This window comes from Eptesicus fuscus, chromosome 10 (genome assembly GCF_027574615.1).
Source record: "Eptesicus fuscus isolate TK198812 chromosome 10, DD_ASM_mEF_20220401, whole genome shotgun sequence".
In the NCBI taxonomy this organism is placed as follows: domain Eukaryota; kingdom Metazoa; phylum Chordata; class Mammalia; order Chiroptera; family Vespertilionidae; genus Eptesicus; species Eptesicus fuscus.
The window spans coordinates 95,436,765-95,451,784 of record NC_072482.1 but is presented as its reverse complement, the minus strand read 5'-3'; the positions used below and the strand labels follow the sequence as shown (position 1 = coordinate 95,451,784).

Genomic DNA, 15,020 nt, shown 5'->3' with positions numbered 1-15,020 from the left:
TCCGGTGTGAGCTGAGGAGTGACTTTGGTCCGCGTGTGGGTCTATAAGGCTGTGGCCCTGGGTCCGGTCATTGGCGGAGTGAGATGGGGGGAGAGGCAGCAGCTCCTGCCGCTCCTGGAGCCGCCGTCACCGCGGGGCAGCAAAGGGCCGCAGAGCGCTTTGCCGGGGCAGCTCGTGGTGGGCAGGACCCGGTGCCGGCTGGTGGCCGCTCTGTTAGATCCAGAGGGTCTGAGGGGCCAGAACCGTGTGCAATGGGAATTCTGTTCCAAGAGGGCTGGGAAGAACGTGTGCAGCCCCGTGTAAAGTGCAGCGCGCCCCCCGAGGCATTCGGGTAGAGCTAATCTTCGCGTTCTCGCCTCATTAAAAGGGGATTTTCATGAGCTCTGAATAGCTCTTTGAAGATATTTATAACTTCAATCAGCTCACCTATTTATCAGCATTAATTTTGAAACTTTCAGCTATCTTCCAACAAAGCGGGCGATCAATGGACTAAAAAGCATTTCCCCTGGGCTTTTTGTTTTCCGTTTTCATAACTCATACCTTTAAGGGTCAGGTTTTACATGAGAATCCACGTTGACCCCGAGGCTTTGCTCCGTGCCGTCATGACAGTGCTTGTCATTAGGAGGAGTCGGGCAGCCCCCAGCCCCGTGCCCGCCCCGTGCCCACCCCGTGCCCAGCCCCGTGCCCGCCCCGTGCCCACCCCGTGCCCACCCCGTGCCCACCCCGTGCCCGGTGAGCAGTGTAATGGGCTCCACCTGACGCTCTGAATTTCTGCTTCCGGCAGATGCACTGTCTGCCATCACAGCTGCTGTGCTTACGGTGCCTTTTAGAAATAATTTGATTTTAAGTTAGTGCTTCTGTGATCTTTACCTTTCAGGGGAAATATGTCCACCCATAAAGCACACCTTCTTCAATAGAAAGAAAGACTAAAGTTACCATTTTATCACACGGTCAGTGCCTCCCCGGCTAAGATGTTGCTTCATGCTCAGCCCTTTGATGACCTCGGTAGTGAAGTTCCCACAACATGGGCGCATGTGTGCTTCCGAATCGTTGTTTCGGGGCCTGTGGATGTAGGCCCGGAAGTGGGGTCGCTGGGTCAGGTGGCAGCTCCACGGTTAACTTTTTGAGAAACCTCCGCACTGCTCTCCACAGAGGCCGCCCAGGCTGCACTCCCACCAGCAGCGCACGAGGGCGCCCTTCATTCCACATCCTCGCCAGCTCTCCTTTGTGGATTTGTTGACGGTAGCCGTACCGACAGGTGTGAGGGGATGTCTCATGGTTTTAATTTGCATCTCCCTGATGATCAGTGACCTTGAGCATCTTTTCATGTATCGGCCATCTGTATGACCTCTTTATTTATTTTTAAAATATATTTTTATTGATTTCAGAGAGGAAGGGAGAGGGAGAGAGAGATAGAAACATCAAGGATGAGAGAGAATCATTGACCAACTGCCTATTGCACAACCCCCACTGGGGATCGAGCCCGCAACCGGGCATGTGCCCTGACCGGAATTGAACTGTGACCTCCTGGTTCATAGGATGATGCTCAACCACTGAGCAACACTGGCCAGGCTGTGTGTCCTCTTTAGAGAAGTATCTAGTCAGAATTTTAATTTTTATATAGCTTATATTTATATAAACTTAGCATTTTTCATTTATTCTATAATTTATCTACATTGTGATTAGATATTCTCATTGACTTCCATAAATAAGTTCAAAATGAGTGAGTGAGCCCTAGCTGGTTTGGCTCAGTGGATAGAGCGTCGGCCTGTGGATGGAAGGGTCACAGGTTCGATTCCTGTCTAGGGCACATGCCTGGGTTGCGGGCACGGTCCAATGTGCAGGAGGCAGCCAATCAATGATTCCCTCTCATTGTTGATGTTTCTACCTCTCCCTCTCCCTTCCTTTCTGAAATCAATAAAAATATATTTTAAAAAAATGAGTGAGTGAAAAACCCCTCTCTTTCATAGGTTAGGGAATGGAAGCTCATTGAACTATTGCTTTTTAAAAAACAGATGGTCATTATTATGAATGATGATGCATCACTGTTATTGTATCTGTGAATTGAAAATTAAACATTAAGGCCCACCAAAGGTTAATTCTTTTTTTTTTTTTAAAAGCAAACATACAAAAAAGCCCCACAATCCCATGAAGACCTTTGCCTCTTTGACAATCATAACAATGGTTCGTGGGAGGAAATGTGGTTCTGGCAAACTTTAAACCAGTGTCAGGACCTCCCAGCATGGCTTGTGTTCCGTAATGCCACCAAATATTATCCTGAAGGATTGGTCAGGCTCGAAGCAATTTTAAATAGAACTATACCTCAGCTATTTCCCAAAAGTTAGCGTTAGGCTTGCCATGGAAATAGCCTGCGAGAGCCAACCTTGACCAGGGCAGGCAAGTGGCCACCTGGCTCACGGGGGGTGGGGGGTGGGGGGTGGGAACCTGGTTCTAAGTGTTTTGACGGCAAATGAGAAGAGGAGCTGACACGCTGAGCCTCCACCGGGGCGGGCCCTGCAGAGCGCCTCCCCTGTGTTCTTTTATTTTATTTTAAAAATATATGTTTATTGATTTCAGAGAGGAAGGGAGAGGGAGAGAGAGATAGAAACATTAATGATGAGAGAGAATCATGGATCGGGTGCCTCCTGCACGCCCCACACTGAAGATCGAGCCCACAACCCGGGCATGTGCCCTGATGGGAATCGAACCCTGACCTCCTGGTTCATAGGTCGATGCTCAACCCCTGAGCCACGCGGGCCGGGCGGTGTTGTTCTCTTTTAAACCCTCACAACATCCTGCCGAGGAGGGAACAGGCATCTCTGGTCCCCTGATGGCGAAGGGGGCAGGGCCGAGCCGGGCGGGCCCGGGGTGCACATCCGGCTCCGAGAGGTCCTTTGAGGAAGTTGCACACCCTCATCCGCAGTGTCTGGACCTTCTTCCACCGAAGCGGGAGCCCTGGACGTCCGCTCAGGGCTGGAAGGGCCGTGACTCCCCGCACCCCCTTCCCTGCACCCCACAGGTGCCCGTTTCTGGGGTGAATGAGCACCCTTCGCCCACTGGCTTTGGACGTAGCTATTTATCTAGCGCTGATCCTTAAATTATGCTTCTCTCTCCAGTTCCGTCTGGGCATGGGGCGCGCGGTTATTACTTTCAAAATGAAGAATGAAAACATAAATCGGCAACAACAAGAACGACAGAGCCCGGCAGGCGAAGGCGCCGGCTTAATCACAGCCCCTCCCGGAGGAGGCCAGCGCCCAGATGCACTCATTACAGGCCACGCGCCGCGGAGGCTGAGCCGCAGCCCGGGGCCGGAGCTCCCTGGGGAGGCTCCTGGGTGGAGGGTGTGCGGTGGAGGGTGTGTGATGGAGGGTGTGTGATGGAGGGCGTGTGGTGGAGGGCGTGTGGTGGAGGGCGTGTGGTGGAGGGCGTGTGGTGGAGGGCGTGTGATGGAGGGTGTGTGGTGGAGGGCGTGTGGTGGAGGGCGTGTGATGGAGGGCGTGTGATGGAGGGTGTGTGGTGGAGGGTGTGTGATGGAGGGTGTGTGATGGAGGGTGTGTGGTGGAGGGTGTGTGATGGAGGGTGTGTGGTGGAGGGCGTGTGGTGGAGGGTGTGTGATGGAGGGTGTGTGGTGGAGGGTGTGATGGAGGGTGTGTGATGGAGGGTGTGTGATGGAGGGTGTGTGGTGGAGGGCGTGTGATGGAGGGTGTGTGAGGAGGGTGTGTGGTGGAGGGTGTTGGTGAGGCGCCGAGCCTGGGTTACTCTGGGAGCGGAGCTGCGGCCTGGTGACGCCTGGGGCTGCGCGGGGCCCAGTGGGAGGGATGGCCGTCGGGTGAGTCATAGTGTCTGTGGGGAATGACTGTCCCCTTAGGGTGGCTCTACTGCCCGTTTCCAGAAGTCCAGTTTTCCCACTTCACGTTTACTTACCCAAAGTCCTGTGCAAAAACTTAACAAGTGTTCTTGCTTTTTTACTTTTATTTCTCATACTAGTCATTTTTGTGGTCCTAAGATAACGTTGACGTTACTGATTTCAGGTATTGTAGGCCTTACTTCCACGGATGCGTGAAGTTAGTCCAGTACATTGGCTAGTGGAACCATGTTCTAAGTATTTGGTATCAGAGCTACATTCTGTTTTATGTGAATTTTGCCCTCACACTACCATGTGCGATAAGCTTCACATCATTTAAATCCTGGGAGCCTGGCCCCTGTGGCTCAGTGGTTGAGCATTTGAGCGTCGACCTATGAACCAGGAGGTCAGGGTTTGATTACCTGTCAGAACACATGCCTGGGTTGCGGGCTTAATCCCCACGAGGGGGAGTGCAGGAGGCAGCTGATCCATGATTCTCTCTCATCACTGATGTTTCTATCTCTCTCTCCCCCTCTCCCGTCCTCTCTGAAATTAAAAGAAAAATATACTTTTTTAAAAGGGAGAATTTATTGACCTAGCGAATACTTATTGCTTACCCGGATCAGGGAACTGCAGTTTCTATGTGAAACAGGGCACCATGTCGCACACAGGAGGTCATAACCACAGGGAAGGGAGGACAAGTAGGGAGCGAATACGGGGCAGGATTTTTTATTCAGAAACTAGAGGCCCAGTGCACGGATTGGTGCACTGTTGGGGTCCCTTCGCCTGGCCTGTGCCCTCCCACAATCTGGGACCCCTCAGGGGATGTCTGAGGCCGGGTGCACAGATTCAGCCTGATCCCCGCAGGCCAGGCCAAGGGACCCCACTTGTGCACGAATCCCCTTTCTTTCCCCTTCCCTCTGAGATTCATCAGTCTGTTCCATGTTTCCACACCTATACGTTGAGTGTCTGCCCCCTGGTGGTCAGTGCACATCATAGCTACCAGTTGAACAGTTGAACAGTCACTTAGGCTTTTATACATATAGATGTGCATTGAGTTGGAGGGGACGCGACCCTTTCTTTTCGGGGGTCCACAGCAAGGTGCCACGCGGAAGAGAGCCTCGGAAGTCCACAGTGGGCGGGTTTCACGTGGAACTGCCTCAGACCAAGTCCCGCTGGAACTAGCGGGTGGCTTCAGGCCAGTGGATGGAAAGGGTGGGGGAAGACGACCTGGATGACTGCTCATTGGTGCCTGTCTGTGTGCACCGGCTCGTCGGCATGTGTTCCGGCAAATGCCACCAGACACAGCCGAGGGTGACCGCCGCCCAGGAGGAGGACAGCAGGGTTCTGGCAGGTGCTGGGGAAGCTCTCTGCTTCCGGCCCATCCAAGGCGCTCATAGACGCCCCAGCCGACTGGGGTACAGTCCCGGAGGCCAGCGGAGGGGCAGCAGAGGGCACACGGCGGCTGCAGCAAGTGAATGCGCCCGCGCTCAGCGCCTCCTGCCGCCAGGACACAGCCCCAGGCAGCTGAACTCGGGGTCCCGGGCCAGCGTGAGGAAACTTCTGAGGTGAACGGGAAGTTTCCATCAGAGTCAGAACGACTTTTTTTAAGCATCCATTTGTCTTATTACAACAAAGGCTTTGGGCCAGAAGAAATGGCTCTCACTATTTTGAGCATAAAACTAGATCTCCCAGATTACAGTGCTGTAGCCTCGTTGGAACATTCTCCCGTGAATGTTTCCAGTGTTCCGAGGGGTCAGCCCCCACGCCTGCCCGCTTTGGTCCTGCGTCCATCACTGACGGGCCACGCCTCTGCTTCTTTCCCGGCAGGTAGACCGGCCTACAACAGCTTCTTCGTCTACTGCAAGGGCCCCTGCCAGCGGGTGCAGCCCGGGAAGCTCCGGGTGCGGTGCGGCACCTGCCAGCAAGCCACGCTCACCTTGGCCCAGGTAAGGACCACGCGCCCGGCAAAGGGACCGCGCGGTCCGGAGTTGCCGCGCGAGTTTCTAATCAGCCGTCGCCGTGTCCCACACCCGGCCTTCCGTGTGGTGTCATGGTTAGTGGTGCCTGACGTTTCAGTTAAAGCTGCAGGACTCTAGGTCCAGGGAGCCGGTGCGGGGCCCGGGTCTTCAGTGAAGGCCTGCTGAGAGGAGAGGGACGGCCTTCCCCGAAGGAGGGCAGACTTGGTGGGTGCCTTCTTCACCTTCCTAAGGTGCGGGGAAGGGTTCGTGGCCTGGGTCTGTGTGGGGAACAGGTTTGCGTGTACATGTCAACATTCAAGGGGCTCCCTCCGATCGTGCGCTGCAGGGTGCTGAGTGTGAGGGACGGGAAGTCCCTCCTGAGTGCGAAGGGAAGCTGTGGCTGGGGGATCGCGACCGGGTGCCTTTGGAACGGGGCCCGCAGCCCAGCGTCTGCTGTGGCCTCGCCGGCTTCTGTGCCGTCCACAGGCTGAGGGAGGGCCCCACGTGTGTGTGACGGTTTTACGTGGCTGGGAAACATCAGAGGGAGAACATCGCGTGGCCCGGGACCACTAGGTGCAGCTGGCACTCAGCACCCACAGCGAAGTCCTGTTGGGACGCGGCCACACCCCTTCTGCGCAGGCTGCCTCCTCCCCGGGCTGCGGGCCTGGGCGGCGAGCCCTCCGCAGACAGGCTGGCACTCGGTGGCCGAGAGAAAAGCCTTTTGGAGCCGATGGGAACCATGCACACAGCTAGCTGGTGGCGTGAGTGCGAGGCTGTGCGGGGCTCACTGGGCTGAAGGCGACGTGGGTGCGAATGTGTGCGGGTGGGGAGGCCGGGCAGCGCGTGGAGAGGGCACAGCGGGGAGGCCGGGCAGCATGTGGGGAGGCCGGGCAGCATGTGGGGAGGCCGGGCAGCGCGTGGAGAGGGCACAGCAGGGAGGCAGGAACGGACGGGCGGAGCTGGGGCGGCCAGGGGCCGAAGTGCACACAGGTCCCCGTTTCCACGTCGGGCCCAGCGGCGGCGAGAGAGTTTAGCTTGTGTCCTGCAGGCAGCGGAGAGCCGGACAACGTGCTGCGGACACAGGGCTGCGTGAGGTGATGTTATAGACACGGGACGCGTGAGGTGATGTTATAGACACGGGATGTGTGAGGTGATGTTATAGACACGGGATGTGTGCGGTGATGTTATAGACACGGGATGTGTGAGGTGATGTTATAGACACGGGATGCGTGAGATGGTGTTATAGACACGGGACGCGTGAGATGGTGTTATAGACACGGGATGTGTGAGGTGATGTTATAGACATGGGATGCGTGAGGTGATGTTATAGACACGGGATGCGTGAGGTGATGTTATAGACACGGGATGCGTGAGGTGATGTTATAGACACAGGGCTGCGTGAGATGGTGTTATAGACACGGGATGCGTGAGATGATGTTAGAACCACTCTCAGTGCCGAAACCGTCCGCCATCTGGATTGACGTTGGTGGCAGATCGAAGGCAGAGAGGTTATTAATTAACAAACTTTTCATGGGGTTCTCAGGGCCTAGATCGGGGTGGTGCCTGAGGAATGGAATAGTGGGGCGCCAGAAGGCCCCGGAGGTGCTCGAGGAGGGGCCGCCGGGAAAATGGAGCAAGTACGAGCAATGGATTCAGTGTGTCAGTCCCATACATGGCAGCCACAGGCAGGCCGCGTGGGAAGACCGGCCGTGAGTGACCCAGGCTGGCCCTGACCCCCCCCCCCCACACACACACACCCCAGAGGGGACCTTCCTCGGGCTGTCCCTGGAGAGGGCTTCTGTCCTAAAGCCCACAGCGTTCTCCACCCGACGCCCTCGCCTTCCCAGTGCAGCCAACAGCCCTGCTGGTCTGTCCGGCGCAGCCCCGACCCTGCACATGGGCTCTGACTGTTACTCACCTCCTACTGTTCCCGTACAAAGAGCAATAACCAATCGTTACCGAACTCCAAGCTTAATCCTTTCCATGGGTTAGCTCCGTTAATTATGTGGAAACACTCTGAGGTCAGCACTGTTAGCAAGTCCATGGTGGACTGGGGAGGAAAGGAGGCTTAAGGAGATCAGGCAAGCAAGCCCGCTAAGCGGTGGCCCGGGATTTGAACTGGCTGGTGTGACCTCGGCCTGCAGGTTAAAGTTCCCCTGCACCGCACAGAGGGATCTGTTACACGAGGGTCACCTGTCAGGTGCCCCGTGACCACAGTGAGTGAGAGGCTAAGTCAGGTGCGGGCAGTGGGGCGGGGAGGCCAGGCCCACGGACAGGAGTCAGCCCCCGGGTGTCAGCCATTAGGGGGTGGGGGGGTCCTCAGTGTGGCCAATCTTTAGTTAACAAGGAGAAACCATAAACATGCCATTTTTCCGTGAAAAGTATGCTCCACGGGGGAAATAGAAGCAACGGAAAGGAAAAGCACCGCAGCATCTGCCTAAAGGCCCCCCGGAGTGTAGGGTCACGTGATGCACGATTGTGGGTTCCGTCACGGTGAGTCTCCATGGAGGCGGTGCAGGGTGAGCTCCCCCAGGGGCTCTGGAGGCGGAGCCTGGGTTAGAGGCCCCTTCATCACGCCCCCTCTCCCCCCCCCCGCACCCCCCCTGCCCCTCCCCCCCCCCCCCCCCCCCCCCCCCCCCCCCCGTCAGCTCAGGAACTCTGGGGCGGGGCCCTGGGGACGGAGGGCTTAGGGAGCAGGGTTGGGTTTTTATTTGTCGTGCCCATTAGTGGACATATGAAGAGTACTGAGAACGCCAGCTGGAACATGAATACTTAGAAATATGAACTGCTGTGCTATTGTTGTTTTTCACATATATTCTATAAATGCACACACACACACACACACACACACACATCTACTTTTCCTGGAAATCAATCCAGGTTTGGCTAATTCCTCTTGGAGAAGCGAAAGCACCCGCCCCCAGCCTTGTATTTGTCTCCAATTCTTATGACAGACCTGCGCAGTGGCTCTCGTCACCCCGTGGTGTGAACAGAGAGGGTCAATGGCCACCCAAGTCCATGGTCGGCAGGTGTTGGCACCAGGAGGGAGCGGTCCTGTCCGTGTTTCCCGGGAGCCCGCCTTTCCTAGCAAAGACCTGGCCGCGCAGATCTGCTGGTCAGTGTCCTGTGATCCAGTTAAAGTCTGTGGACTTAAGAGATCCTTCAAAAGTTCTCCTGGAAAGATATGCTGAAGGATTTTTAAAAATGGCCGTCTTCAAAGACTACTTCAGGATGGCCTAGCCCAGATGTGCAGAACGGTGTCTGTGTGCGGCACAGCTGGCACTCAGCAAGGACGGGGCCAGGCGCTTCAGCCTCCGTTAGCGACGAGTACACACTCCACGGGCCGTCAGATGCCCTCTCTGGGGTCTGGCCACCAGCCAGGCTGACGGTCTGCAGGCCCACCCAGCGACGATGTGGCAGGTGCTGAGCCTGCCCCGAGGAAGGGTTCCATGTAGATACGAGACAGTGCTCCGTCTACCTTTCCAGAGATTTGCAAAGATCTGCAACCCACACAGTTTCCTCTGGTCAAGAAAAAGGAGAAAGAAGTAGGATCGGGTGTGGTTGGCTAGTATGATGGCAGCGTGGGGTTTATCTGGGCTTCTTTCGATTCGTTTATGTGATGTGTCACGTTATTGATTTTCGAATATTGTACCAGCCTTGCATCTCTGGAATAAATCCCACTTGGTCATGGTGTAGGATATTTTTAACATATTGCTGGATGAGATTTGCTAATATTTTGTTGAGGATTTTAGCGTCTATGTTCATCAGGGATATTGGCCTGTAATTCTCTTTCATTGTGGTGTCTTTATCTGGTTTTGGAATTAGGATAATGCTGGCCTCATAGAACGAGCTTGGAAGTGTTCCTTCCTCTTGGAAGTTCTGGAACAGTTTGAGGAGTAGAGGTGTCAGTTCTTCTTTGAATGTTTGGTAAAACTCCCCTGTGAAGCCGTCTGGACCCGGGGTTCTGTTTGCTGGGAGTTTTCTGATTACGGCTTCTATTTCATCAGCTGTGCTGGCCTATTCAGGTTTCCTGATTCCTCCTGATTCAGTTTTGGAGACTGCATGTTTCTAGGCATTTGTCCATTTCACCCACATTGTCCAGCTTGTTGGCCTATAGTTGTGCATGTCTGGACTTCTGTAGGGGCTTTTCATACACAAGGAGACACACTTGAACCTACTCAGCCACCTGGGTTATTTTTAAAAACATAATCTTATGTTTTCTGCTGGAGAAATAAGTCAGCAACGAGCCGCAGGCCTCTCCTGAGTCCTAACAGAGGCCTCTTCATGTTGTGGGGTGGTTTTGAACTTACCCACAATTCCAGCGTTTCCTCACCACTCCTCACTATTTGGATACAGTCGTCATGAGCTGCCTCTCACACATGACGCGGGAGGTGGCCGTGTCTGCCTGCTTCCTCTGCGTAGAACATCGTCAAGGAAGAGGAGGAGCCGTTTCTGCCGCGGCGTGGGGGGTGGCGAACCTGGGGTCTGAAGTTTGGCCTGCCCTTGAGGACACCTTGATCCGCTTGGTTTTCTTCTTTGTCCAAATCAAATTATCTTTTTTATTTCATGCTCACCTTGACTAGGGTTTCCATTAATCAAAAGAGCCTTTAGAAAAATGAACACTCACTCGAAAATAGCCCAAGAACAGCGGCTGATTGGAAAACCGTGGCCGGCATCCAATTCCCTCGCCCGTCCCAAGTCGCCCACTCGGGTCCGCACAGAAAAGACGCGGCCCGAACACGAAAGGGGCGCGTTGCCGTGCACACCACGCGTGTCCGGTCGTGCTCGGGGACGATAAAGTGGATGATGGAGAGCACCTGCCATCGCCGTTTTCCTGGCCGGTGTGGAAAAGCAAGACTCCCTGGTCATGTCCTCAGAGCCCTTCATTTTTCATAACCCAGTTAAGTGGGCAGAAAGGCAAGGTTTTCCAAGATCTGTAGACCATACACTGCTGTTGGAAAATAATTAGAATTAAAGAGGAATTCCCATTGAAAACAGAAATAGTACCCAGACTTAAAGATGCTTGTCTTTTGCCTTTCCCCTGGGTCCGCCAAACCCAGGACCAGAGTGTCAGTCGGTGTGGTTCCTTCTGCCGTCCGGCCTGTCCTGGGGGAGGAGCGAGCCCTGGAGAGGAAGCAGGATGTGCAGTCAGAGGTGGCTCTCAGCTCAGCTCTCCGACGCCCCCGCACTAAGCTGTGCCAGCAGGAGACACGGGGAAAGTGACACAGTCAGCTGGCTGGTGACGTTCCCGGAGAAGCTCAGGCGATGGTGGAGAGTCTGCCCTGGGGACCATTCTAGGGGGTCCCTCCCCGCCGCCCTGCAGGCGTCTGCCCGCTGAGGCTAACTGCCCTCTCCTGCGTCTCAGGCCAGGACCCCCTGAGGCGCTGCCCACGGCCTGGTGGCCGGTGCCTCTGTAGGAAATAGAGCTTCCGTGATAGGAAGAAGCGGCCGGCTTTTCCAGCGGGACACAGGCTTACAGTGCAGCGAGGGCCTTCATGGCCGAGCGCCGACGGATTGCGACAGTGATGGGGACAGGATGCGCGTAGAAGTGAGCTGGAAGGACACTCGGCACACGGCGTTCTGTTGGGATCCTGGGCTCCGAACCGCCTGGGACCAAAGACCTGGAGAGAGTGGCCGCCCCGGGCCTTGTCCTGGAGGCGCTTGAATTCTGGTTCTCACGCTTATTAGCTGTGTGACTTTGTCTCAGTTTCTTTCTTTGGTGTTGTTAAAAAAATATTTTTATTCATTTCAGAGAGGGGGGGAGAGAGAGAGAGAGAGAGAGAGAGAGAGAGAGAGAGAGAGAGAGAGACATCTATTTGAGAGAGAGTCATTGAGTGGTTGCCTCCTTGCACGCCCCACACTGAGGATGGAGCCCGCAACCTGGATATGTGCCCTGACCGGGAATCGAGCTGTGACCTCCTGGTTCATAGATTGACGCTCAACCACTGAGCCATGCTGGCAGGGCGATTTGTCTAAATTTCCTTGTTGTAAACGGAAGTAAGATTCACTGACGTTACAGCAGAGGTTCAAGGACTAACTCCTTAAAGCAGGCAGTGCGGTGCCGGGCACGTGAGTCACGTAGGAAGCTGGTAGGTCTCACTGCCATTCGCCCAGGCAGAGAGTTTCCCACGCTCATGCAGCGCCAGGCTGCTGACCTCGCCCTGACCTCTCACCTCTAGGGCTCTTCCCGGCTCAGCTACAAACTGGTAGTCCCTCAGCATAAGCTCCAGGGAACCTACCTACCACCATTAACATCTTTCTGTGTGCACTCAGTTTATTAGTCTTTTTTTAAAAATTGAATTTATTGGGGTGACATTGGTTCACAGAACCATACAGGTTTCAAGAGTACAACTCAATGAAACATCACCTGCACACGTATCGCATGCCCATCACCCCAAGCAAAGCCTCTTTCTGTCCCCACACCCCCCTTAGCCCACCCACACCTACCCTCGCCCCTGCCCCTCGGGCTGTGCCCCCTGTGGCCTGTGTCTGTGATACAGAGAGCTGGCTGCAGCCAGGAACTGGGGTGATTTCCCCCTGCCGTCGCGGTAATCGCTTTATCTGAAAAAGAGCTTTGTCTTGGCCACTGTAATGAGAGACTCGGCCCCGGAATAGCATTAAAGCTAAAAGGGTTCTGATGAGGAATGGTGCAAGAAAGAGAGGGAGATGGAAAGCGCCCGGCGTGATGGATTTCAGTAAAAACTGGGTTATAGATTAGGGACAATTTATGGGAGGAAATGTATTAAGAAATGTAGCCTCAATGTATAATCATTCCTAAACTTAATATTTGTTAGAGATTAATTGTTGGTCAGGAGCCTACTGCTTCTCTTACTGTCAAACCTACTCTCAGCTCTGCCCACAGGCCCGGCCCGAGCTGGGCGCACTGAGCGCGCGTCTGCCTCCTTCTTCCCACGGAGCGGCTGGGCTGCCGGGCGCTCCTGAGCGTGGGGCTGAGTGGAGAGCCGCTGCGCGTTACCTTACGTTGTGACGTGTCTCCCTGCAGAGGCCGCCGGTGTCCCCGTGGCCAGGGTGTCGCTGCCCCCCCCCCCCCCGCTGCGGCCTCCCCTGAGACCCTGGCGCCGGCTTCCCATCTCCGCCCGAAGGGTCTCTCCCGGAACAGATCTGTGCGTGTACTTTTATGACTGTGACCAGAGCCTCAGCATTTCCACATTCGGGGTTATACTGGTTTCTTTTCGATCTTTACTGTAGTAATTTTGTTTCTCCAGAAATGTTTTAAAATTTTTCCAGCTGTTTCCTCGACAGGGATTTACCCGTTTACCAGAACCGTGGGCCACAACCAGTCAGAAGTCCGCAGCATCTCCCGCTGAGCTGGGTTGTCGCAGGGGTGCTCGCGGGCGTCCGTGTGGGCCGGGCAGTGCTGCGTCCCCAGAGCCTCTGAGATGCCACCCCCCCCCGCTCCCCCCCCTCCACACACACACTTCCTGCTGCAGCTGGAGGGATGGGCGGGCAGTGCTGCGTCCCCAGAGCCTCTGAGATGCCCCCCCCCCCCCCCCCTCCACACACACACTTCCTGCTGCAGCTGGAGGGACGGACGGGGCAGGCAGGGAAAGGCAGGCGGCTCCGCACCAGGCGCTGAGGGCCGGGGCGGGATCCGAGGCGCTCGAGCCCGAGGACCTGGCTGCACAGTTTAGAACCGATCAATCGAGTGCATCCTGAACGAGTCGTTATGCAAGTTACCTGGCTTTTCGCTCACTCGGTGACTCGGCTTCGGCGAATGACTTTCAGCGGACGCCCCTCGCACCGGCTCCCAGGGCCGCAGCCACGCAGGCGGCACGGACTGGTGTGGACGCACCACTTCCGGGGAGCTCGGGGTCACGCGGAGGCCCTGGCACATCCCTCCGGGGTTTTAGCCGAGGCTCTGGGGGGACGAGAGCTGCAGCCAGGGCGGGGTGAGGAGCAGCCACACTTGCTTTGTGTATTCGAAAAAGGAAATGATAATTTACATGTCATTGTTCCTAACCTGCCACGGAGCGGCCAGTCATCACCAAGGAAGCTGGAAGAGCTGGAGTTTTCCAAAAGCAACAGGAGCGCCGCCCGGCCCAGACCCGGCGGCCGTTTCGCTGGGTTGGACCCATGGCGTCTCCGTTCCTAAGGAGCGAGGACGAGCGGACATGGTGGGCGAAGACGGGTGGCTGCCCTCCCGCGGTGCCCGCTGTGCCCTCTCCTCACCGTGTCCATGCCCGAGTCTAAACGCCCGTTCCAGATCCTGCGGGTCAACCCGGGGGTGTGGCTGGCCTGGCACTTGTTTTGGGGTGTGAAACGCCACCGTGATGTCAGCCTTTGTGCGCATACACGGCTCCCTGGTTTTCTGTGGAAGGAACGTGATAAATGATCACTTGGCCACGTAGAAGCTTTACCAAGGATTGTGGAAAGAAAAAACAGATCTGGGGCGCCGGGTTAATTCACCGGTCTTCTGCTTAGAAGCGGATGCCCCGGGGACAGAGGACCAGAGTGGAGCAGCCCTGCCTCCCTCCGCGGAGCCTCGGTCAGTCAGTGCTTTACACACAGCGGGTGCTGCCCGGGGTCAGACAGCGGGGGCGCGGGCACAGGGAGACCGCCTCCGGGTGTGTGTTAGTTCCCAGGAGATCTGGTGCTCACACACGCTCGTGTCTTCCCCTGGGGCCCTCAGGCTCCCCGCACGGGTGCACCCCTGAGGCCGGAGGGGGTGGAGAGGGTCGCCCGCCACCTGGTCCCCAGAGAGAAGGGACCCACGGTCCGATCCCGTGGGAAGCCCCACGCGGAGTTTCGTTCATTTTCTTTCCGGGGAGGGGGAGGGAGTGCGGGGTTAGACCCGGCTCTCCGCTTTCCCTGCGGGCACATGGACTGGACTCCCTTTTCCGAAGTCAGAGGGGGACCCAGGACGCGGCTGGGAAGGAAGCTGGACGCTTCCTGCAGTGAAGAGAAAACAGAAGGTCTGGGGGAACTTGAAAAACGGGGAATCCGGACAATTAAGGGGAGGCACTCGCGGATCCTGACTGGTTTTTAAGGGAGTAGTTAGCGCAGGTTTGTTGAGGGCGTAGCACCGGTAGGACGGAGGCCATGAGCCTGCCAGGCCACCGTGTCTCCGAGCAGCGTGACCCGCGTCACTGCTGGGGTGACGAGGCCACGGTCCTCCCAGCTCGTCTCAAAGGACCTCGTTTCTACGTGGTGTCCGAATGGCCCTGAGTTTTCTTTGTCTTCTAAATCTTCAGTTG

At 56.1% G+C, this 15,020-nt stretch overlaps 1 protein-coding gene across 3 annotated transcripts in view; it reads left to right on the top strand.

The window, feature by feature from the left end:
• The window catches only part of PRKN (parkin RBR E3 ubiquitin protein ligase), a 534,126-nt gene that overhangs the window by 245,983 nt on the left and 273,123 nt on the right, over window positions 1-15,020 (top strand). For all 3 annotated transcript variants that reach the window (XM_054722613.1, XM_054722614.1, XM_028132921.2), the window contains exon 4: window positions 5,675-5,793. In XM_054722613.1, the coding sequence (XP_054578588.1) occupies window positions 5,675-5,793 (119 nt within the window). The remainder of the gene's footprint in view (window positions 1-5,674; window positions 5,794-15,020) is intronic.